General features: G+C 41.9%; 2 protein-coding genes across 8 annotated transcripts in view; both read right to left on the minus strand.

Annotated features, from left to right (window-relative positions):
* Positions 1–20,371, minus strand: part of CD101 (CD101 molecule) — a 46,017-nt gene extending 25,646 nt beyond the window's left edge. Inside the window, exons 1-3 of one of the 7 annotated variants that reach the window (XM_063651532.1) lie at positions 20,228–20,371; positions 8,910–9,029; positions 588–968 (exon numbers count right to left, since the gene is read on the minus strand). In XM_063651532.1, the coding sequence (XP_063507602.1) occupies positions 588–968; positions 8,910–8,997 (469 nt within the window). In that variant the 5' untranslated portion in view covers positions 8,998–9,029; positions 20,228–20,371. The other 6 variants (XM_063651531.1, XM_063651523.1, XM_063651517.1 and 3 more) reach the window with 6 other exon arrangements.
* A 58-nt stretch (positions 20,372–20,429) lies between these two features.
* The window catches only part of PTGFRN (prostaglandin F2 receptor inhibitor), an 80,863-nt gene continuing 76,142 nt past the window's right edge, over positions 20,430–25,150 (minus strand). The window contains exon 9 of the mRNA XM_054443252.2: positions 20,430–23,977. Coding sequence (XP_054299227.1) covers positions 23,811–23,977 — 167 coding nt within the window. The 3' untranslated portion in view covers positions 20,430–23,810. The remainder of the gene's footprint in view (positions 23,978–25,150) is intronic.

Consider the following 25,150-nt stretch of genomic DNA (forward strand, 5'->3'; position numbering starts at 1 on the left):
TTCTGCCCAAGCAGTCAAGATGAGTTCCACAGAAGAGGTAATATCTAAACTGGGTCCTGAAGTATATGTAGGAGTTTGTTAAGCTGAAAAGGGGGTGATAGATATTCCAGACAAAGGGACAAAGTGACAATTGCAAGGACTATCACCCTTTCCCAATATGTAAATATGCTAGAGAATGGTAGTTTGAGAATAATCATTTCTAAGTTAATGACTTATCACCTATGGTACCAGCTTTCTTGTCAAATTACTGTTCTCTCTCCAAGCAGAGACAACACAGGGAGAACTCTCATAGCTTTGTTGAATGCTGTTGCTATTAGCAACCTATGGATAGCTGTGGACAAGGCGTTGGGAAAACCACACACCATCTAAATCTTTATGGCAAAGATAATTGAGAAAAAGAAACAGATAATTTTAGAGAATATGAGATACCCACTTGTGACATATCTCCAAAATATCCACAGGGGTACATGGGCTCTTTTCCCAAAGAAAATGGAACAATATAAAGCCATGTCACATTGAAAGATATTGTCATGGTGGAGACTCTGGCTTCTCAGGGGCTGGCTAGCAGAAGTGGACAAGCAACTTACCAATTAGATTAGTCTTTGCACTGTAACTCCCATAGTATTTCTCATCAGTGTTTGGTGTGTGACACTCGTACTCGCCAGCATCCTTCATCTGGAGCTTTGAGATGTGCAACAAGACTGAGTTGCCCTGGACCCTCTCCACGTAGATGTCTCCGCTTCGCACCCGCTGCATATATACTGCGTAAGAGAAGGCAGCATCCTTGGTGCTAATGATCTGGACTTCCTGGGTCGGGTTTGTTGGCAGGTAAATAGACCACTGGAAATGCTGCTCAGAAGGTCCCTGATGGCCAGTTACATTGCAGCCAATGCTGACTGGGTAACCTTCAGCTCTGAACAGTGGTCCTTTCTGAACTGTTACTTCTCTCTGGCCAATGCTGAGCTTAGCTTGTAAGTAGGAGAAAGAAAGGGGAATAAAAAGAGATTAGTGTTCCAGTTCCCAGTGTACCACATTATGTATTTCTCTGTATTACAATTCTGGTAAATGAGATCGTGGGTTATTAGCTATAATCAACTCAAATGTTCCACATCTTCTTCAGGCTGAGCAGCAGTGAAATCGCTTGATGAGTTAATTGTTCTTTTATAACTTTAACTTCCATAGTAATCTTCAGTCTCTTAAAAAAAATTTAGCTTCATCAATGTAACATGATCACTTCTATAAAACATCTGCTTATCGAAGTGTACTTATTTTAAAGCAAATAAATCTATGGTAATTTTACATTATTTTATGAGAAAATTTGGCATATACTTCCTCAAGCCTCAAATTCCAGGGTGCCTGCCATCGGGTAGTTCCCAGAGAAATAGTTGCTGGAGACGCAAAGTCTAGGACTCTGCCCTTGGTGCCACGATTTTTCTAGCTGGTTGGTTGGAACCATTTGTAGCTCCTAGCCAGGTCTGTTGCAAGACTAGCCAAAATTAGCATCTGAGGAGGCAGCAGCACTTCCTTTCTATTCTGTGGAGGTTTTTTTGGTTTTGTTTTGTCATTTCTTAAAGAGCCACTATAGCTTTACTGAAAAGCCTCCTAATAGATGGCCAGAAAATCCAGCAGGTTCTGGGATTAGAATTTATTTTAGCTTTTTTCTTACCAAAAGTTTTCCATTGGGACCACCAGGGAATGTTTTCTATTAGAACAAATCTCAAGCATTAGGTCTAAAGGAAAAAGCATGATTAAATGGTAATATTTCATTTGACAAATTTTTTAAATCAAGCATTTTTCAGAAATCAAAAAGCATATCTTTACTTACTATGATTGATATTAAAGGCTAGTTCATTTTGTGTTGCAGAAAGAACAAAGACATGCCACAAGAGTGGTCAGTTCTTTCACTAGGGGCCCAGGGTACAGTAAAAGGGAAGACAGGGTTGGAAGACACCAGAAGGGCCAGACAGGGAGAGATTGCTGGCCTTATGCAGTTAACCGAACAGAGTTCATATGAAGATGAGTAAGAAGCAGAGCCTCTGCTGCATTTTGTGACTCCACAGGGACAAAGAGTAAGGAGGCCAGAGTGGAAAAAAAAAAGTGAGGGAAAGGAAAAAGGACATTACAGAGAACTTGATAAGGCTGAGTATAGGAATCTGGGATGAAATGAAAATAATTCTAAGGGATAGAAGGGAACTACAAAAAAGGGCAAAAGCACAGAAAAGGTAAGTGGTCACCTGATGCAGTCAAGTGCATATATTTCATATATGTATGCTCAGTCTAAAACTGGGAAACCAACCAATGCCCAACCAACTAGTCAGCCAACCACACACATTTCTAGTAATATATTTTTTTTTTTTGACACGGTCTTGCTCTGTCACCCAGGCTGGAGTGTTGTGGTGCAATCTTGGCTCACTGCAACCTCTGCCTCCCAGGTTCAAGTGATTCTCCTGCCTCAGCCTCCTGAGTAGCTAAGATTACAGGCATGGGCCACCACGCCCGGATAAGTTTTGTATTTTTAGTAGAGAGGGGGTTTCACCATGTTGGCCAGGCTGGTCTCGAACTCCTGACCTCAAGTGATCTGCTTGCCTCAGCCAAAGTGCTGGGATTACAGGTGTGAGCCACTGCGCCCAGCCTCTATAATAATTTAGAATACACTAATTTATTCATAAGTCCAAATTAATGTGACATATTTATATCATGCTCTTTTTGTAATAAGAATCTAGGAATAGAAGTTAGACCACCTTAGAAAAATGTAAATTATTACTTACCAACAAGTTATACTACAGTGGCAGTTTAAAACACTTTTCAGCAATGCCATCTTAGAGAAATGTGTGCACCAAGCTATGTGTGAAAGAATATGCACAGCTACACTGCTCATTAAAGCTTCAAACAAGAGAGAATCCATATGTCCATCAACAGTAGACTGGATAAACTGTGGTACAGTCATAAAGTGGAATGTTACATAGAAACAAAAATCAACAATTACAACTATTTGCAATAACATGAATGACTGTGTTCAAAGAAAGATACAAAAACACTTCTGAATCCTTGTGACTATATACAGAATGATCCTACTGTTTATAAAGTTTAAAAACAGGTAAAACCGCACTGTATTATTTAGTGATGCATACATAAAGGGCTAAAATCATTAGCAAAAAGCCAGGAAATGACCAGGCAAGGTGGCTCATACGTGTAATCCCAGCAATTTGGGAGGCCAAGGTGGGCAGATCACTTGAGGCCAGGAGTTTAAGACCAGCCTGGCCAACATGGTGAAACCCTGTCTCTACTAAAAATACAAAATTAGCCAGGCATGGTGGCAGGTGCCCGTAATCCTAGCTATTCCAGAGGCTGAGGCAAGAGAATCGCTAGAACTCGGAAGGCAGAGGTTGCAGTGAGCCAAGATTGCGTCACTGTACTCCAGCCCGGGCAACTCCGTCTCAAAAAAAAAAAAGCAAACTAGGAAGCGGTTATCATGAAAGTCAGGAAAGTGACTGCATGGTGTTTGTGATCTGATGGGGCACACTGCGGCCTGGGTGGGTGCTTCTAGGGTCTTGGCGATATTCTATTTCTTGAGCTGGGTAGATATTATACAGATTTTACTTTGTGCTTATTTGTTAAACTGAAAATTTATGCTTTATTAAGATTGTCTTATGTTGTATTTCACAATAAAAATATTTTCTTAATGTGGCTTTTGAGGTACCACTAACCTACATATATCAAGGCATGTTTCTACAAACGATGTTATTTTTGGTGGCTAGGCAACACTTCTGCAACATTTCCCATCACTTTTCAGCAAGATGGGTACCACATTTCAAAATTTTTATTGTGAAAACACACACTTCTTTTTCTACTGCTTAATTTACCAATTCAATAAATATTTATTCAACCACTTATAGTATTTCTCATGCTTGAGGGACTAAGATATGAAGACGAATTTAGGCTAGATTCTGACTTCTGGATTTCATAATCCAATCAAGTGGATAGTAGTCATCTCTCTATGGAAAACATATAATAAAAGTGCTTCAAAAATTTTGAAGAGGGACTACATTTTGAGGGGAGGGAAATAGGTTTATGGAGATGGCATAAGAGCATAAGAGATGGCATTAGAAATGGATTTTGGAGAACTGGGAAGATTACGACAAGGTAAGTGGGGAAACAGAGCATTTTAGGTGAAGGAGATTTCATGACAAGACTCTGAGTAGGAATCAAAAGACTTACTAAAAAATAAAGAGTAATCAACTGGATGGGGGAGGGCTGCATGAAGATTAATAGAAAGAGGTAAAACTGGATAGCAATTTTTGGGTCCAGAGCAGAAAGGACTTGACTATCACATTTAAAAGTTTGGACTTGATTCATTAGGCAATAGGGAATCCACTGAAAGTGTTTAAGAGGTTTTAGGAAAATGAACCTCACAGTTTGTGTGTAGGATGATGGAAGTTAGAAATAGACATCAGGTAATTGTAGGAGCTCAGGACAGAGGTGACAAAAACAATAGGGATAAAAATAAAGGTACTATAACTGAGCTACTGTGGAGACAAAATCTGTAGAGTTTCAGTGCTTTGGATGCTTGGGAGTAGCAGGGTTAAATGGCGAGATGAGAGGTAGGAAGAAATCAAAGATCATAGGTTTGATAAGGCTGCCTGGGAGAATACTGATACTCTGACTAGAAATACAGATATCAGGAAGAGTTACTGTTGTGTGTATAAGGGTGAGTGAAAATATAATGCATTTAATTTTAGAAATACTAAATTTGAAGACCACGGAATAGACAGGAAAGATATCCAGCAAACATTTTGAAATAATATTTAAATATATATATTTATATTTACATACAAATTATAAATATTTTCAAAGGGTTAAGGTCTATTTAACCCTTTGAAAATATTTATAATCGAATCCTTTCAAAAACCCTGTGATATTCCCATATTTAGTTATGTAAAAACTCCTAGGATTTGAGCCAGACTTGAACATATTAATAGATCTGCAAATGCCAAATCCATGGCTGTCTCCATTGTTTCTTGTTGGCTCCTGTAAATGTCTGTTTGTTGCTAGGGAGAGTTCTGAGCTGTTAGATGTAGATTAGGTCAGTTACATACAAGTGTTGAGAAGTATTGGGGAACAGAAGGAAGAGCGTTAAGGAGAGATTACTAGGGAATCTCTCTCTTTAGGGGATGGGATAAGGAACAAAACTTACAGAGGGAAGAGTTAGATGGAGGGCAACTAGGACACAGCGGCTGGAAACCAAGGGAAGAACATTCTAAGAGGAAAGGGCTTGTCAGCACTGCCAAAGGCTGCCAAGAGGTTGGGGACTCTGAAGGCAGAGGAGAGTCCTGTTAGCTCGATGAGGAGGATGTCCATGAAGATCTTTGTAAAAGGGATTTCAATAGAGTGGAAGCAGCAGTTTTCAGGGTTAAGAAGTGACTGCAGGAAGTATAACCTACTTCCAGGAGTTTCATGGAGAAGGAAAAATGAAGATTAGGATGGCAGCTAGAAAGAGTAGCTAGGCGAGGAGCGGTAGGAAGGGGTGGGATGGAGAATGGGTGAAGCCAGCAAGGAGGATGAATGAAGTAATGTCCTAGTAGAGGGATGACAGGGAGGGTGCTGTGTTATAGTCTCAATGTCTGTGTCTTCCTAAAACTCACATGCAGAAACCTAATTCCCAAGGTGATGGTATTAGGAGATGGGGCATTTAGGAAGCGATTAGGTCATGAGGGCTGTGCTCTCATGAATGGGATTAGTGCCCTTATAAAAGAGTCCAGGAAGCTTGCTAGCCCCTTCTGCCACGTGAGGACACAGTTAGAAGGTGCTATGAGGAACAGGCCCTCACTGACACCAAACTGCCAGTGCCTTGGTCTTAGACTTCCCAGCCTCCAAAACTAAATTTCTGTTGTTTATAAGTCCCCCAGTTTATGGTACTTTTGCTACAACACGCCAAACAGTCTAAGACATACTACTTTCTGAGTAAAGTGAAAGAAATAGTGTGGAGATTTCAAAGGTATTTTTCAGGTAGAAGGCATGACTGGCAGAGATCAACTCAAATGGCTATGAACTAGGGCCATAAGCTTAAGCATCTTACTATAAATATATTCTCTCTGGGTTTTTTCAAGTGCGTATCATCCACCCTCCGAAAAACACCTGTGAGGACTGCCCTCTTGCTCTCTCTTTTAATGGGCAGTGGGTTAGCTACTTTTGAATAGTAGCTCATATTCTTGTTGGCTGATGAGTGCAAAGCTTGGCACTGACATACTAACATTGGAATCATGCTTTCAAAACACTAAAAATTCCTTGATGGTATTGACTTTCTTTAAAAATATCACTGGAATTGTCAAATTTACCACTGCAGTATTATTTGAATGAAAACGATTAGGCTGAACTGTATAAAATGGTCCATACTTGACCATTTTTTATACCAAAAAAACAGCAGTTTCAAATAATGCTACCTTATACAAAACCTACCTCAGGAATAGCCAACATAACAAGCAGCTTCTTTCTCTTTTCACATTCAAAAACCCTATATGCTTGGAGGCTGAGATAGCTTCCATCCATACTAAGTGGAATCTTTTTTATTTTTCATGAATGCAAACTCAGTAAGACAGACAATAGCCCTTCCCCCAAACCCTGCCATATTAATGGCTATTATTTGCAGGGCAGCTAGTTTGGGTGGGGGAAATAGATCAAGCAGACAAAGCTAACTGCTAAGTCCGAGAACTCATTTACCCATGACATTAATCTCATATGGCACCATTTTCTATCAGGATTGTTCAGTCCTTATATTTATTGAAAAAAAATTGGGACAAAGTATACATTTGCTAACCAATGTAATTGATCAATTGATCATCATTTAAATAATTTATTTCATTTCCCCTCTATATTTGTCATGACAAACAGCAGACTTCTAAAGCTTTTTCCAGTAACTTCCTGATTTATGTATTCTTCACATAAAAACTGTGCTTCTACACAAAATTAGTGCTTCAGATGAGTCAGAATTTAGAAGAAGTAAATGTATAACCCAGTTTAGGTAATTGTTTAAATGGGTTAAGGAAAAGCTTCCAGATTCCCCTTTTTGAGCCTTGATTACTACTTTCCTTCCCCCAGGCCTTCTAGCCTGCATACCAAAAAAAGAGACAGAATTTGCAATTCTATGAATTATTGCACAATGTAAACCCAGTTTCCTCCTATATACATAGCAAACATGTAATTCAAATACACAGAGCACATACACTTGAGAATCACACTCAGACAACTTAACCAAACAACAGAAACACACCAGCCCCCAAAGGATCCCACCAGTGCACCTATCCATCAACAACCGCCAAGCCAGTCTGGTAGGCATCCATCACCCAGCAAGTGGTCCTAGTAACTTCTCCTGCAGGCCCTAGGTCTGACTCTTACCTCACACTATCATATGTACCTAGAGACATGAGCACAATTCAACTCAATCAATGTTTATCAAGCAACCTCTTTGTGCTGAATGCTGTATTCTTTTCTTTTAATTCTTCAGCCATAGTCCTGGTCACACCAAATACAGCTCAGTTTAGTTCCCCAATCATCCCAGCCATTCGGGTCCCTGCACTAGCTCCATCCAGTCTCTCTAAAGCAAGAGTTTTTGTTTGTTTGTTTGTTTTTTTAGATGGAATCTCACTCTGTCACCCAGGCTGGAGTGCAGTGGCTCAATCTCGGCTCACTGCAACCTCCACCTCCCAGGTTCAAGCGATTCTCCCACCTCAGCCTCCCAAGTAGCTAGGGCCACAGGTATGTGCCACCATGCCCAGCTATAAAGCAAGAGTTCTTAACTGGGTCCACATGTAGGATTAAAGGGTCCATAAACTAGGGTGAAAAATAATCTTACATCTTTGTTTTCATTTTTGCCTCTAATGGAAATTTAGTATTTTCTTCAGTTATGTATGTAGACAACCACAGATATCTTCATACCACATTACAACTACTTAAGATATATTGAAATGTTATTTATACTCATCATTACTTTGAAGTTTGGTGGTTAAAAGACCTACCTGTAGATTTTGTTATGTAATGCATAAATAAGAAGCAAATAAATTACTGCATTATAATTTATTTAAAATATTTTGATACCTGTATTTCAATATGACTGATTTCCTCTATAATTCTATGCATTTTATTTTATGCATTTTAAACATTATTCTGAGATGGGGTCTATTCTCTTTACCAGATGTTAATGAAAACTCTAGCATAAAAAGTACATGCTATCTGGTTTGAAACTATTCCATTACCTGCTCAACTCATCTGATTCTCCCTTCTACCTCCAAATTTTCTCTTCTTCCATCCTATTCAAACATAGATAAATGCCCCCTAGATCAGGCAAGCCCCTCTGCATGGCCCTCAGCAGAGCCAAGTGAATCTTCCTGTTCATTTCTCAGTCTCTCAGTAGTCAATTTCCACATCCACTCACAGGTGAAATCTAGAACCTTCTTTTAGCATAGTCTAAAACTACTAAGTACTTTCATAACCTTTCTTTCCATCCAGTCATATCTGCAAGGCATATTTATCCCATCAAGCCTTAATATCAGGCAAACCTTAAGGTCTCCTCTCAGTTTGGGACACAAAGCTTTTTTACCATCTCTTGGGATGATCGGCCCAGGAAGATGAGTAAAGCCAGGGCCAAGCAAAACTGACAGATCTGGCAACACACACAAATGTAAAAAACAGTGGAATCATGTGCATGGGACTCAACCAAGCATTGCGCCTCCCTGGAACTCAAGGATGTCTAGGTAAGCCAAGAACTGTCATTAGTAAGTCAAAAATTATTGCTAACATCAGAAATATATGGCATAGTTGTTCCTGTAGAGACCAAATTGTCCTGTTCCATCACCCAGCACCCTGAGTTGACTACCTCCTGTGACAAGAGAAACATAAAGGATTATGAAACTTACTCAGAAAGAGAAAGAAAGATGCCACATATGAGATGCCTGCCATTTGGGCCAGCATAGTCCTTTCCCGTCCCAATAGTGTCACTAACATTCAGAGGGTGAGTGACAAATGCTGTGCTCTCACTGCAAAGTAAAGAGGAAGCAAAAGTGTGGTTTTCAGCCCACTGAGAAACAGAGATGTCTTGTGAAAAGCAAAACTGGTTACATTATGTAGCTCTTTACTAATCACTCAAATTTGGGAGTAAAAAAGTTATCTTTGTGGTTAAGGAAACAGATATCGATAAAACCAAGAGAAGATGGGCCTCAACCTGGCTCACAGTATGTGTCATTTGGTAATGGTGAGAGAATTTAGGTAAACTGAATAAATAAAAAAGCCACCAGCAATGTTGTCTTCTTGGCCCTTCCTTCTCCTCCTCTCTTGGGAGAGGAAATGACTGAGAAATGGGAGAATTCCGCTGAAAAACATGAACGTGGGACGACATGAGGTGGTGCTGAAGGTTACAGGCTCTAGAGTCAGGCGGCCTGGGTTTGCATGCAGATTCTAGTTTTAGTAACTGTGCAGTCTTAGAAAACTTAATTAACATTTCCTAACCCTCATTGCTAAAATGAGGATACTAATAGTAGGTACCCTATAAGATTACTGTGAATGCCAAATGAGCTAATTTTTATTTTTTATTTCTTTTTTTTGTATTTTACTTTTTTATTATTGTTATTATACTTTAAGTTCTAGGGTACATGTGCACAACGTGCAAGTTTGTTACATATGTATACATGTGTCATGTTGGTGTGCTGCACCCATTAACTCGTCATTTACATTAGGTATATCTCCTAATGCTTTCCCTCCCCCGTCCCCCCACCCTACGACAGGCCCCGGTGTGTGATGTTCCCCTTTCTGTGTCCAAGTGTTCTCACTGTTCAATTCCCACTATGAGTGAGAACATGCAGTGTTTAGTTTTTTGTTCTTGAGACAGTTTGCTGAGAATGATAGTTTCAAGCTAATTTATTTAAAGCACTTAGAATATCTGGTACATAGTAAGTGCTCAATGAATATTAGCTACCATCATCACCATCATGAGACATTTTAGTAAATCTTCATCTGCCCTATGAAGCTGCAAAATTTGTAACAGTGAGAAATTTTGCAAAATTGTAACAGTGAGAAAGTTATGACGGTGAAAGGGATCTGACCTAACCATCTCCATCTTGCTTCTAACTTCCAAGCTGCCCTTGTTAATTCCTGGTTGTAGGCCAAACTAACTTTGGGAGGAATTTAGCTTACAGTTTAATTTTGAAACAAAGAGGATAACAGCCCTTTCTGGAAACAAACCCCCTTCTTGCCTGGGGAGCAGACTTCCTCAGTAAGACTAACAAATTAGCCACAAGATTAGAAATTATGGTTTAGGAGTCATGCAGCCAGAGGCCACACAATTCCAACCTCCCCAATTGTTCCTAGGGATAACATCACTATTGTAAAACCTAAATTGGTGCTCAAGGTATTTTTCAGACCCTGCATTCTGATGCACCAGCTGACACCATCCAGGCTGGTGATCTGGCTCCACCAGTTCTTTGATCCCACTCAGGAACGGAAGACTGCAAGAACCCCCTTCAATCCCCTGTGATTTCATCTCCTATCTGACCAATCAGCACTCCCCACTCCCTGGCCTGCCAAATTATCCTTAATAACTCCAGTCTCTGAATTTTCGGGGAGACTGATTTGAGTAATGAAACTCTGGTTTCCCATTTAGCTGGTTCTGTGTAAATTAAACTCTTTCTCTATTGCAATTCTCCTGTCTTGATAAATCTGTTCTATCTGGGCAGCAGGCAAGGAGAAACAAGTTGGGCAGTTACGCTAATGGGCAGTTACACCGATGTGAACCCAGGTACCAAGGATGGCAGAGGAGTGTCTAAATGCAACAGTTGGCCCTGAACCTAGGCTAATTTAATACTACGCTAGTGCTAGAGTTCTCAGGAAGCTTCCACTTAAATCAGATAATCACAATGCAATGTGTCAACAATCAGTGGGGCACATATAGGGGGTGGGGAAAATTGGTAGGCAGGAGGGAAGGTCAAGATGGATTGGGCTGGGCCAGGTGAGTCAATGAGTCATCTAGAGAGGCAGGGGGCCAAGGTACAGTTGGGAAGAAACTGTGTGGCACGAATAGTAACACTCAGGCTGTACTATCTTGTTGGAATAAAGTTTGAGGCTGTTGTGAAAGAAGGATCTATACAGGTAGGATGGGCAGATCTTAGTGGGCTTCGTGTGCCAAGCCTAAGAGCTTGGCTTTTATTAATACCTCGAAGAAGAGGGAAACTATTAAGATTTTTAGTGGTAGTATAACCTGGTTGGATTTTCCTTTTTTCCTTTTAAGTTGAATTCCGTATGTGTGCATTGCTAATAGGTTGAAAGGTGAAGAAGGGAGACAAGGCTAGAAGCAAGGTCAGTTACAAGGTTTTTGTAGTTGTCTCTATGAGCAATCATAAGGGCCTGAAGTAGGGCATTTAAAATAAAGACAGAGGCCGGGCGCAGTGGCTCATGCCTGTAATCCCAGCACTTTGGGTGGCAGAAGCAGGCGGATCACGAAGTCAGGAGATCGAGACCATCCTGGCTAACACGGTGAAGCCCTGTCTCTACTAAAAATACAAAAAATTAGCTGGGTGTGGTGGCGGGGGCCTGTAGTCCCAGCTACTCGGGAGGGACTGAGGCAGGAGAATGGCATGAACCCAGGAGGCAGAGCTTGCAGTGAGCCAAGATCACGCCACTGCACTCCAGCCTGGGCAACAGGGCGAGACTCCATCTCAAAATAGATAAATAAGTAAATAAATAAATAAATAAACAAAGACAGAGGCGGGATAGATAAAATAATCAAATAGTTACTGAGTACTCCCTGTGCAGTAAGCACCCTACCATGTGCTGGACATCCATTAAGGACATAATTAAGCTACAGCCTTTGATCTGAAGGAGCTGCTGCTTGTGCCATGTGGCATGGTGGAGGTGAGCAGGTAAGAACTTGACTGTCACATAGGGATATCAGGGAAGGAAGAGGGCATGTCTAATCTGGAGAGAATGAATGGGAGGTCAGTAAAATCTTCAGGGGAAAGGTGGCATTTTAAAGTAAAATTTATTTTCCTAGTGAGAATTATAGTAGAATGGGGTACATTCTACAAATTCAGGTCTGGAAGCATCTAACTTTATCTATCTATCTATCTATCTATCTATCTATCTATCTATCTATCCATCCATCCATCTATCCATCCATACATCCATCCATCCCTCCATTCACTCATCCATTCTCTGGTTTTATTCATTAGCAATGATACCTAACAATTAGCCCCCCAGTGATGGTCAAACTACAAATATCAAAGTCTTAAGTGAAAGGTCCTGTACTTCCCTTTTCAAGATACTATGCAAGGCTTGGGGGATAAAAGAGGTGTAAGAGGGCCCTGCCCTCCAGGAACTTGGGATCTAGTTTAATAAACAGCTGAGATAAAAAAACAGCAGCCATATATGGCAAACATGGGTCTGGTATCCGATCTATAGCTCAGGCAAGAAATAACCTGAATTAATAGGCTGAAAAGGCAGGGAACAGTCACAGTAGGTCATTCAGAAAAGCCTGGTTTTAAAGTTGGTCCTTGGACATCTGGTATGATGCAAATGGACAGGAAGGAGAAGGAAGGACATTTCAGTGTGGACAAATACAATGTACAGAGGCAGAGGCAGGGATGTGCAGATTGTATTTAGGGAACAATTAAAGGGCAGTCTGCCTAGGATGGAGATTTCGAACAAACTCTCCAGGCTGCTAACTATAAAATCAGTGAGGCTCAAGTTACAGGAATTTATTCACCATTTTAGTTGCAGAAGTTGGGGGTCACCCCCAGGCACCAACACTTTAAGCAAATGTGGTGAATGGAGTAGTTACTGCTGTGTAACAATCAGAAAACTTTGGTGGTTTGCAACAGCAAACATTTATTTCTGTTGACAAGCCTATGGGTCAGCTGGGTGGCTCTGTTAATGGGGCTGTGTCCTGCTGACAGGAGCTGGATGGTCTAGGATGGCCTTGGCTTGGATGACTCAGTTCTCTTCCACATGTCTCTCACATCTCTCTGGCAGGCTGGACTGGCACATTTTCATGGTAATGTCAGGGGTCCAAAAGAACTAGTGGAAATACAACAGCATTTTTTAAAGCTTCTACTTACATCATGACCACTACCATCCCATGGGCCAAAGCAAGAAAGTCCAAAGGCCAAGAGATGGGTTAATATATACTCTGCCTCTTTATGGAGGGGAACTGCAAAGTGATAGAGCAAAGGGAGAGATTAACACAAACAAACTGAGGCCATCAATGCAATCCATCTGCCATGTGCACTGAAAAGAGAATTATTTTAGAAATAAGCATTGACCACAGAGACAATCATTGCCAATAATAGAGAGTATCCTGTATCCACAGAATATATATAACCCGGTAAATGCTATGCGATTTCTCATTCCTGGCTGTTGCCAAAATATTTTTTCTCTTTCCATTTTAGTGGCTTCATTTCTGCCAGAATTTAACATTGACAGGGTGATGTTGCCTCTTTTCTGGGGGGGAGAAAGAAGCTCTCTGTTGTCAAGAAAAAAAAAAAAAAAAGAAGAAGAAAAGAAAAAATAGAGCCAGCAAGACAGTTATTCTTTTACCTTGGGAATTGTTGCATTGCAATTGTATCATTTGAAAGGAATGAAAAAATGTAGTTCCTGATTCAGATCGGGGGAGAGAGTACTGGATGAAGAAACCAGGAATGTACTAAAGGAAAAATTCTGTTCTAGTTCCTGGAAGATTAATAAAAAGTTCTTTTTTTCAGGTTGATATGCTCCAATATTAGTTCCACAGAACCACAGAAATTGCAGGTATTATGGCCTCTGATCATAAGCACTCAGGCCCAAGAAATATTTAAATAGGGACCTTTTACATATCAGGCTCTGTGCAAGGCACTTTACATATACAGTCTTATAGAATACCTCATATCACTATGTGGTAGGTATTACTAATCCCATTTTACAAATGAGAAAACAGACTCAGAGTATATCAATATCATGGCTAGAAAACGGCGGGATTCTAAGGCTGCCTTCTCACTTTTGGTTCAGAGCTCTAACAAACCTTCTAGCTAGCTACTCATGATTTACAGGAGGCAGAGTGTACGATAGCAAATGGCTGGAGGAGGGTCAAAAAACCCTAAGGGGTCAGCAGGAGGCTGATCATTATTTCACCCCTTTCCCCACTTGAGCTCTTTGAAGTCAGGTCATATTGATTACTGTTCCACAGGGCCTGGACTTGCCCAGGTGAGGGAGGCCCTGAAGTTGAGCCTCACCTCTGCATGTGTATAACACCAAGCAGTCACACTACAAGAAGGGACCACAGTGATCTCAGTCAACTCCCTCATATAACAAACGAAGAAACTGAGGCCTTGCATAGGCCCAGCTGTGACTTGGCCCCAGTGATGGAGGATGAAGTCCAGGTCCCAACTCCCCGGCCTTTTTGCTCTTCCTTCCCACTGGCCCAGCTTCACCAGGAGCTGATGAGTTAACCAATGCTGAAGAGGTTTTCAAGGTGGGTGACAACTCTTCCTACCTGTGAGGAAAGCATGAACTAGGTTTCTATGGAGGAGGCAAAGAAGCATGGGGTGCAAAATAGGGTGAGTTTAGCTTCCTGGCAAAAGAGGAGAAAGAGAAACAGATGGGATCCTAGGCCATCTCCTGTTTTCTAAGCGAACACTTCCTTGGGAAGGGCTATTAATTCCTTAAATTTCCTATGGAGGGTCAGTTGACAACAAGCTATGATTAAAAAAAAGTTTAGGGGAGGGATCAGAATAGGCCTTAAAGAGAGGCAGAAAGGAGGAGAGGAGACAGGAAGCTCCCTTTACCTAGACCCTAGATCCCTCTTACCTCCTTGGGGCCAGACACCCATCCATTGCTTACTCAGTCCATAAAGAAGCTCAAGTGTCTCCTATCCTACTAAATAGCCAATTTTTACTCTAGTTCCAAATCACCTCCTTTTCCCTCCCATCTTCAAACTTCTGACAGTTTCCTGGTGTTCTGCATTCTGTTTGATTTCCTAATTCTCACTGCCACTTTGGTCCACTGAAATCTGGGCACGGATCCACATAGACTTCCTGGGTCACAACAGTGAACACTGCTCACTTGACCTGGTCTTTCTGTGGCATCAGGTGTGGCTGGCCATTGACAAACTTGCTTGCAATTCTTTCCTTCCTCCTCTGACACCATTCTCTCCAGGACTTTCCCTTACCCCTTTGGAAGTTCTTTCTCAGTCTGCTTCTCACTGGTTTCTCTTCTCCAGGCCACTTGAAATTACAGTCTTCTCCAAGGTTCTGTCTTCAGCCCTTCTTTTCTCACCCTGCTGCATCTCATTCCCCATCTCTATACTGACAATCTCAAATAGATCTCCAACCCCAAGTTCTCCCTTAAGCTCCAGACCATCTAGCTGGTGTTGAGTATCTCCACTTGAAGGTTCCTCAGGAAACTCAAACTTGAGTCTAAAGCTGAAATCATTGTTTTCTGTTTTCACTGGTATTGTCCATCATGGTTGAATGCACCAGTATCAACCCAGACCCATGGCTGGCCTCCATGCTTCACATCCAGTTATGAAATCCTATCAGTTCTCCTTAAAATCTTTAATGAATTAATTCTACCCGTTGCCATCACAATTGAGAGCCTTGAGTTTTCATCTGGACTAATGCAGCCCCTTTGGTCTTCCAGCTTTGTCTCTCCCTGCTACTCGGCTGACAAGAGTGATCTAAAATACAAACACAGCCATTAACTTTCCAAATTTTTCTTTCAGTGGTTCCAAAACATTTCTAGAGGATCAGGTCCAAACTTCTTGACATGATCCCTGTGAGCTGACCCTGGGGAACACTCTCACCACCCTATCCTTTAACTTTCAACCTTCAGGAATACAGAATCACTTATATTTCTCTGAATGTACCTTACCGTTGTTTCTTTCTTTTGCAAATGCTATCCCCTTTGCTTAGAATCTTGTCCCATTACTACCTGGTAAATGCCTATTCATTTAAAAATTTTAAAATTTGGGTTTGCATCTCCTATGTGAAAACTTTCTTAACATTTTGGATAGAAATCCAAAGAAAGGTTTATGCTATGTCAGTGAATTTCTATAAGTTTACTTATTATATAGTAATAAAATGAATCATTTATACACCTCCCTATCTTGTAAGACCATGAATTTCATAAAGGAAGGGGCTAGTTCTTACTCATCTGAGGCTGGTGTAATGATTTAGAACATGCATAGACTGTGGAGTCAGAAAGATTTGGGTTCAAATCTTGAGCAAATCACTTGACTTCTTTATGTCTCAATTTCTTCATTTATAAAAATGGTAACAATAACAATAGAAACTTTCTTATCTGACACAATTTGGGCTGTTAGTTGATCAATTAAGAGAACATGTCAGGTAAACATGGGAATCATAAAAAGACTTCCATGGATCTTAGACATTTTATTTCTACCTCAACATATATATGCACATTCATTCACCAATCTCTTGACACAGGCCCAAGCCTTCCTGTTGAATATGGGTCTGCTGCCTGGAGTCTCTTGCCACTTTCTTGCATAAACCAAACCTATAATATCTTCTTTACAAATTTCAGGTTTGATTTTTTTAAAATGGAGTAAGAACTTAAGCATTTGTGAAGCCAATGGAGTGTAGAGTCCTCCCATGTTTCTGTTATCCTCCCCACCCCACTCAATCTTTTACAGTTATTTTGCCCATACCTAAATTGATAGCATTTTTTTTAAAAAAAAGCAATTTGCTTTTATGAGTTTTTTCCAGAGAATTCCTGTTTTTATTGATACCTCTTACTTTTTAAAATTGTGGTAAAAAGCATAACATTAAACTTACCATCTTAACCATTTTAAATGTACAGTTTAGAAACTATATTCACATTGTTGGGCAATAGATCTCCATAACTTTTTCATCTTGCAACTCTATACCCAGTATACACTAATTTCCCTTCCCCGCCAGCTCTTGGCAACCTTACTTTTCTACCTTCTGTGATACTTTATATGAGTGGAATCATACATATTTGTCCTTGTGACTGGCTTATTTCACTTATGTCCTCAAGGTTCATCCACACTGTAATGTATGACAGGATTTCCTTGTTAAAGGCTGCATGATATTCCATTGTAAGTACATACCACAGTTTCTTTATCTATTCATCTGTTGCCATCAACAAAAGGTCGGTTACCTCTACCTCTTGGCTACTGAGAATACTGTTGTGATGAATATAGGTATGCAGATACCTCTTTGAGATACTGCTTTGAATTCTTTTGGATATATACCCAGAAGCGGAACTGCTGGATCATTTGGTAATTCTATTTCGTTTTTTGAGGAACCTCCATGCTGCTCTCCTTTGCAGCGGCACCATCTTACATCTCCACCAACAGAGCACAAGAGTTCTAATTTCTCCACATTCTCAGTAACACTTGTTATTTCCTATTCTTTTCATAGTGGTTACCCTAATGCATGCCAATTGATATCTCATTGTGGTTTTGATCAGTGCTTCTCCTATGATTAGCGATGCTGACCTTTCCACTTGTATATCTTCTTTGGAGAGTTGTTTATTCAAGTCCTTTGCCCATTTTGTTTTAAATTTTTACAGGTTTGTGGGGAACAGGTGGTGTTTGGTTACATGAATAGTTCTCTAGTGGTGATTTCTGAGATTTTGGTGCACCCATCACCTTAGCAGTGGACACTGTACCCAATGTGCAGTCTTTTATCCCTCACCTCATTCCTACCCTTTCCCCAGAGTCCCCAAAGTCCATTGTATCCTTCTTATGCCTTTGTGTCCTCGTAGCTTAGCTCCCACTTATGAGTGAGAACGTACGATGTTTGGTTTTCCATTCGAGTCCCTTCTCTCAGAATAATGGTCTCCAATTCCATCCAGGTTGCTGCAAATGCCATTATTTCATTCCTTTTTATGCTTTGCCCATTTTAAAATCAGGTTACTTTTTATTGTACAGCTAAGTTACTTATATATTCTGGATATTAGCCCCTTATCAGATACATGATTTTTAAATATGTTCTTCCATTTTGAAGGTTGTCTTTTCACTCTGTTAGTTTTTCTCCTTTGACATGCAGAAATTAAGTTTGTGTAGTCCCATTTGTCTATTTTTTTTTTTATTTTGTTGCTTGAGCTTTTGGTGTCACACCCAAGATATTATTGGCAAATCCAAAGTATTACAGCTTTCCTCCTATGTTCTCTTCTAGGAGTTTATAGTTTTAAGTCTTATGTTTAGGTCTTTAATTCATTTTGAGTTAATTTCTGTAGATGGTGTAAGGTAAGGGTCCAGCTTCATTCTTTTGTATGTGGACATCCAGTTTTACCAACAGCACTTCTGAACACCCCTTTGGCATTCATGTTTCACTGGTTTACATAATATTCAACAAACTTATTATAATCATAGTAACCAGTACTGTTGGGCACAAGTAGGTTGGAGAATGCATAGAACACGGTGGACTCAGGTGAGCATCGCCTCTCTGGGTGGAGCTGAGCCACCCAGGTGTCTACAGGACTCAGTAGTCTACAAGCCCTAAGCAATTAGTGTATGCATTAATCACCCCTTTTTATTTTCTGTTTATTGATGCTTTAACATCTGGGTCTTGCTAATCCTGGAGAGACTGCCCCTGCCAGGGCTAACCAATTCCTAGAGCTAGTTAAGGACTCTCCTGAGAGAAGCCTTTCATATGCAAACCAACCAATCCAGAGCCTACACTGCACAACCTCCTCCACTGAATTCTTGCACTAAGGACCACTACTCCCTTTCCCTAATCACCCAGGATTAGGTACCAGACAACTAGGGACAACCCCTATGCCCTAGAGCTTGCTGAAATTATTCAACCTAGCCAATCCTAAGCCTGCCTACTCTGCCTCACCTATTCCTTCCTGCAAAAACCACAATAAAGCCCCGTGCCCATGTTTCCCCTGCGCCTTGACCCTGATGTTTCCCTGCGCGGCCTCTCATGGTGTGGTATGTCCCTCCTCTTGGGCTCTATGAATATAATAAACCATCTTTTCTATGGCAATTGTCTCCTGATCTGTTGGCCCTGCCAAACCTAAATAATACTAAAACTTTTATTTTAAAAGTGTGTCATGCACACTGGTCTGTGGGTTAGAGGAAATGAGTGGTATTTTTTGAATGATCCAGTTTTGTGAAGAACAGGCAAGAGTGCTTCTGCTGTAAATCCTTTTGGGTCACTTAAGATTGCAATCACATCTATGAGGTACTTGTCTTAGTGCACGGCACATTGTAAGAGTCCAATTCACAATTTGGTACTGAAGCCACAGCAATGAATGGTTCCTATCCTCCCATCATTTTCAGACTATCAGACCATCTGTCAAGGGATCTTCATTTTGCCTAGAGAAGGAGAAGATGACCCCTGGGTCCTGAAAGAGAAGTACAAGTTAGGAGGAAAGAAGGCTGGATAGAAATAAGTTTCTAGGCAAGCAGATACTATGTGCCAAGGCCTACAGACAACTCAGCAGCAGTTGTGCTTAGCACAATGCTTGGGCACACAATAAGTATGCAAGTAAGTTCCTGTTTTGTTTTTAATTTAATTTAATGTTATTAATTTAAATTTAAAACTTAAATTAAATTTTAGGCAGGAATGGGTTCAGAAATAGGTGGAGGATTGCTAATGACCAGCTCTGACTGTGTCACCATTGTGACATGAGTGGAACCCTTCCGGTTCGCTAAGAAGCATGCAATGATGGCTCATTTCCTAGAGCAGAGCATTAACTGTGCATTTACAAAGTGCAAGTGCCTTCTACATGCCTGGAAGAGTGCCAGTCATTGGGTAATGTTAGTGACTGGGACACGTACCCAGCCCTTGAATAACTCCACAACATGAAGTTGGTCCCTGGAAAGGACACAAAAGACACAGAGAACACAAATGAGGCCAAGAGGAGAGTGAATGGCGGAGGCCAACCAAGGACAAGCAGCTGTTCCAGGGGCCCGCAGGGAGTTGGGTTCTCGGTATTCACTCCTGCCCAGGCCTGCTGACGCCAGCGGCCTAGGGAAGAGGATTGTTTTTCTATTACAGGGGCTGCTACCTTCTGGACTGATTTGGCCCTAGACTGCATCATGAGTCAGAAAAACCACTCTGTTCCAGTCACGATATGGTCACAGAACTTTGGTGTTTCCTCAACTGCAGAGAGGAACAATATCTAACTTCTCTCTTTCCTGAGAGGAGTCCTGTAAGGTCATGGGAATTCCCTGAAAGAGCAGGAGGCCTTCGGTAAACAATAGGATCCTACCCCTCACCTTTCCACCTGGTGGGAACTTCAACATTGATCCCATCAAATCCATTTCTTCTCTTATCATCAGTGAAAATCTGCAATGCTTTTACAGGATTCAAAGAGATCAGAAGGTGCTAAAGTTGCTGCTGGAATCCAGTCACAATCCCTCATGCTGAAGATATGAAAGGATAACAGAGGCCAATATCAAGCTCCTCACACAACTTCAATTTAAATTAAACTTCCTTTAATGAAATAAAAAACAAATGGTGCATTGCATAATATTTGTGGTCACAGTATAAAACAATACAATTAGTTCATATAACATTGGATATGGACAAAAATACACAAGATCCTTTCTTTGTCTACGGAAAATTCTGCAGATCCTTATGTGCCACACTTAAAAAGAAAGTCAACGTTTTTTCTTCTAGGGATCTGCACACATATTTATCACTGAGAATTTGGTCAAACAGTGGAGGAGAACTTACCCAAATCCCAGTTCCCTTCTTCCTCTGTTGTCATCGGTGAAGCTAAAAAAAAGTTTTCTGAAAGTAGCAAGTTGTGTAGTATTGCTTATTATTCCTGCCAAAAAGGCTCAGTCTTTGGCTCACAGATGTCAGTGACAAAATCATGGCTGCAGGCAGTCTGCAAAGCAAGAAGCAAGGGCCACTGGGGAAACAGACAAAGGTCTGGGCAGGAGGGGCCTCCTCTACCAAGATCTCAGGGAGCCCCTCAGATGGTGAGGGTGAGGGGGGGAAAGACACTCAAATAAATACATTTTTAAATTAAAATTTAGCCCAGTTGGTGACTCAGAGTTCTACTGTCCCATGAAAAATCTGAACAGTTGTTAAAAAGTTGATTTGCATTTTTTTTTCAAAGTGAAACGTGTATGTAAACATCATAAAGTAAACAATTTACAGGAATTTCGAGGCTTCTATCTGAACATAGCTTAGGCTCTTTCTGGGGCTATTTTTATGATTAGGAAAAAAAACCCAAACTTTTATAAAGTTCCTTTTTGTTAAGAAGTGCAATTCCACCTGTGTGAGACGTGGCTGGGTCCCTCTTTCATTCACACCAGTGCTGCTGGTAGGAACCTCTTCTAGAAGAGCACTTGTCGCAGGGGTGGGGGGGGAGCCCTATTTGGTACAACAAAAGAGTGCATCTCACCACATTAAAAATACACATTCCTGGAAATTTATATCCCTAGAAGGAACTAGGTCCTTGGTACAATGCCCTGGAATTTCTCGCCCCTTCCTCCCAGCCCCCAGGTGACATGCAGCTTGGGCAGCCCAATGGACACGGGGCAGGTGGGTGGAGGTCAATGCCTTAACAACTCCAGCCCTGAACTGCAGCATCAGTATGAAAGGAAAAGGTACAGTGTGTAAGCACCCAACACATTTACCACCATCGAGTGTCTGCTGTCACTCAGTCCATGGTTTTACACACACCCGGTCAGGTCCAAAGCTAAGCACCCTTTCTTCCTACTAAGAAGGGCCTGTGCCAATAAAATCCTGAATCTCCTTTTAATAGATGCAAGGGCTGAAACGGCACTGGCTGTTACTAATACAGCACCTGTTTACATATTTGTTCTCTCTTTAATTCTCACTTGTACAATCACCTACAAGCTGCCTCTTCTGAAATAGCAGTTAGGATATGACATGCAGAAAATACCCAAATCTAGTGCCAACAAGGCCTCGTCCTCTTCCTCTAGTCACTCAGGCCCTGGTGGGGTATATCTGTTGCCCATCTTCCCACCACAGGCCCGGGCCAAGGAAAGGCTACTGTCAATGCAGAATCTAATGTTTCTATCATGTGCATGGTCCCCTTGGTGGGGAAAACTCAATGGGAATCTGCCTCCAGGGGCGACTCGGTGATAAGTGCAGAACCGGCTGTGGGGGAGCAGGGGGAAATGGTGAGCCAGGAGGAGCACAACTCATCCGGCCCATGGTGACAAAGAGCTGCACATGAATGGCCATTATTTTGTATTAGTTTATTGCTCAAAACAAATGAATCTTTTTTCCCCTTTGGAAGAGAGAGCAGTGTTAGATCCTTCAAAGCCAAGATAAAAGCAGAGGATTGCAATTAGGGCATGAGTCACCAGCGAGCCTCAGAAAACCCTACTGGGATGCTTCCGAAAGGCCAGTGCTGTGCAGGGGGCGAGACACTTCAGGAAGCGGGAGGTTCCGAGGAGAGAGCTTTTAAAGCAGCAGTAGAAGCCTGGGATGTGGAAGATCTCTTTCTATCTACTCTCCTATTCCTGATGGGAGCAGTTGGGCAAAGCAGACCGCTCTTGACTCTGCTCTACAGGCCATTCACATGACAGCAAATTGCTGGGTTTCCCTCATGTCCCTATTAGGAAAGCAAAACATACCACAAAGTATACCCTTTCTCACTAACCCCCTGCAGTGGACCTTAAAAAGACCTGAAGGACTGAAAAGGTCATAGAAAAAACATGGTGCTTCTAGGTAATTTCTGATTCCTTGAAGTCAGTCAGTCTTGCAAGTAGCAATTTGCCTTCAGGTTAAGGAGCCCAAGCAGCGTGTGAAGGACATGGCATATCTGTGGGTCCCCCTGCAAGACTCTTGGTGCCCAATGCCTTTGCCCCCCACAACAGGCAAGAGAGAGGAACAGTGGTGGCTTCTTTAGCCTAACTTGCACCTGGCACCACTCTGACCCTCCTGGCTCCAGCTGCATAAAAATAACTTCGCAGGATCCCTCTTCTGCTCTTCCTGGAGTCCCCTGAGGCACAGTGGCCTCACAACTACCGGAGCAGTATCTGTTCCTTTCCTTGTCCCCAACCTCCCCTTCCTTGCAGCCCTTCTTACTGCCCTGGACAGAGGTGGCTGTGTATTTTTCTTCATATTCATTCTTAAGGCTAAGGTGGCAAGATAAGGTGCTCAGTGGAGAGCCAAATTCTAGATTCCAGGGCCGCCATTTCAGCGCTCTCACAGAAAACAAATACAAAAGAAATGGAAAAGGGGCAGAGAAGCAAAAAAAGAAAAAAAAAAAAGCATTTGGGCTCAATAAGAAGTTATATACTCCAAGTTTGGATTTCAAATGTAGTCTAAACCCCTGAAAATAGGGGATGGGGTAGGGACGTAAAAGCTACAAATTAGCCTTCCGCACAGGTCTGTGTTGTCTGTCAGCCGGGTAGAGGGTGGCGCTCAGCAGCTCTCTGAACACATGCCTCCAACGCGGAAGCTGGCTCTCAGGCGGGCAGGCACATTCTCACTGAAGATAAAAGAACTCCGCATGCCATCACCCCTTCCTCACCACAACCCCGCGAAACAAAAGCTATAAACACACAAGTCAGAGGATCTATAAACCAGTGGGAGAAAAAAAATTAGATGAAGGTTAACCATTAAAAAGCTGCAGTTGGGAAAACACACACTCGATTGTTACATCAGAAAGTGCCGTGGGAAGAAGAGCCTTGTGCTGGTAAACATGTCCGCGCTCAGAACTTGACATGCAGAAAAGAGAGCGGCAGGTCCCACCTGAGATTAGAGAGGACTGGTTTTTAGTGTAACACACTTTGTTTTAAAATATCACTGTCCTCTTCTTGCCCCAATTGCTCCTAGAACGTCCCTCTGTCACTCCCCTCCCGGGCCAGCCTAGTCCATCTCCATCGACATGAGCCTGCGGCGCTCGCGCCGTGTCTCCTGAACCTCCTTCTTACAACACCAGTGGGAGCTGCAGTACCCGATGAGACAGGACAGGAGCCCGATGACAGTGGACAGACCGACGCCGATCAGCAACGGATACTTGAAGGCGTTCAGCACTGGGAGGGAGAGATCAAAGGGGAAGCCGGTCAGTGCTGGGAGGGAGGCCGCTTTGGGGGCACCCTTGCCTGCCTTCCCCACTGGAGCAGGATATCCCGAGAGATAAGGTCTCATTCCTCCTGCATCTAGCACCTAGCACACCACTGGAGACAGGAGAAGCTCAGCCTTATCTGTCACAAAAATGAGCAAATGTCTTCCCACCCAGCTCTGCGGGGAGAATAAAAACCACAAAGAAGATTTTACTCGATGCCTTTGAATGTCAACTTGCTTTTTAGGGTTTTGGCAAAAGATTGATTTTTAAAAGTCAGTATAAGGGCACTGCACATTCAGCAGCAGATGCATCCTTAAAAAAACCATGCATAAATCAATCCTATGCATCAAATAACTGAAGTGTACTAAGGGAGCTATTTTAAGTAACACTATAGTAAATTATCTAGCAAAGTGAATAATCACTCCCCTGTTTGTTAAATCTGGGTTTTTATACGGAGTTACTTCAAGCAAGGAATTCCTAAGATGCAAAATATGGTACAGATGATTTAAGTGTCAGAAATGCACAAACACCATTTAGACTCCACCCTTGAAATCCCACCTTGCCTTCCCCATAAGTACCCGTGCTCCTTGGGCGGATGCTGCCACTGGGCTAGGTGCCTTACGTTTGCTAAGGTTTAATTTTCAAAATAGCCCCATAGAAGACTATTATCCCATTTTACGAGAGAAAATGGATCAGAAAGGCTAAGTAGTCTGTGGAAGAGCTAGGGCTCCAATTTCCATCTGACCGATCACTAGGGAAACACTCAAAAGGCTTCTACTCATCCTCGGAGGCCCCTGGACTTTAATTCTCTTTACGGAGTTATTTCAACTAACATGTACTTTCTGAAATTTTCCACAAAGGAGACATGCTTTTTGTAACCCAAGGAACAACTGTCCCCACTCTGGGATGCTCAAGGAACAAAGCTCTGTCTAGTTAGGTTGACCCTGGTGTTCATCGTGGGCCAACAAGGCTGGGAGCTCATGCTCCCATCCTGGGGCTCTGTGAAGCACCCACTCTGTGCCAGCGACTCCGGGAAGAGTCTCTCTTTTTTTTTTTTCTTTTTTTGAGATGGTCTATCCCACTGTCACCTGGGCTGGAGTGCAATGGTGCGATCTCGGCTCACTGCAACCTCCACCTCCTG

This window comes from Pongo pygmaeus, chromosome 1 (genome assembly GCF_028885625.2).
Source record: "Pongo pygmaeus isolate AG05252 chromosome 1, NHGRI_mPonPyg2-v2.0_pri, whole genome shotgun sequence".
In the NCBI taxonomy this organism is placed as follows: Eukaryota; Metazoa; Chordata; class Mammalia; order Primates; family Hominidae; genus Pongo; species Pongo pygmaeus.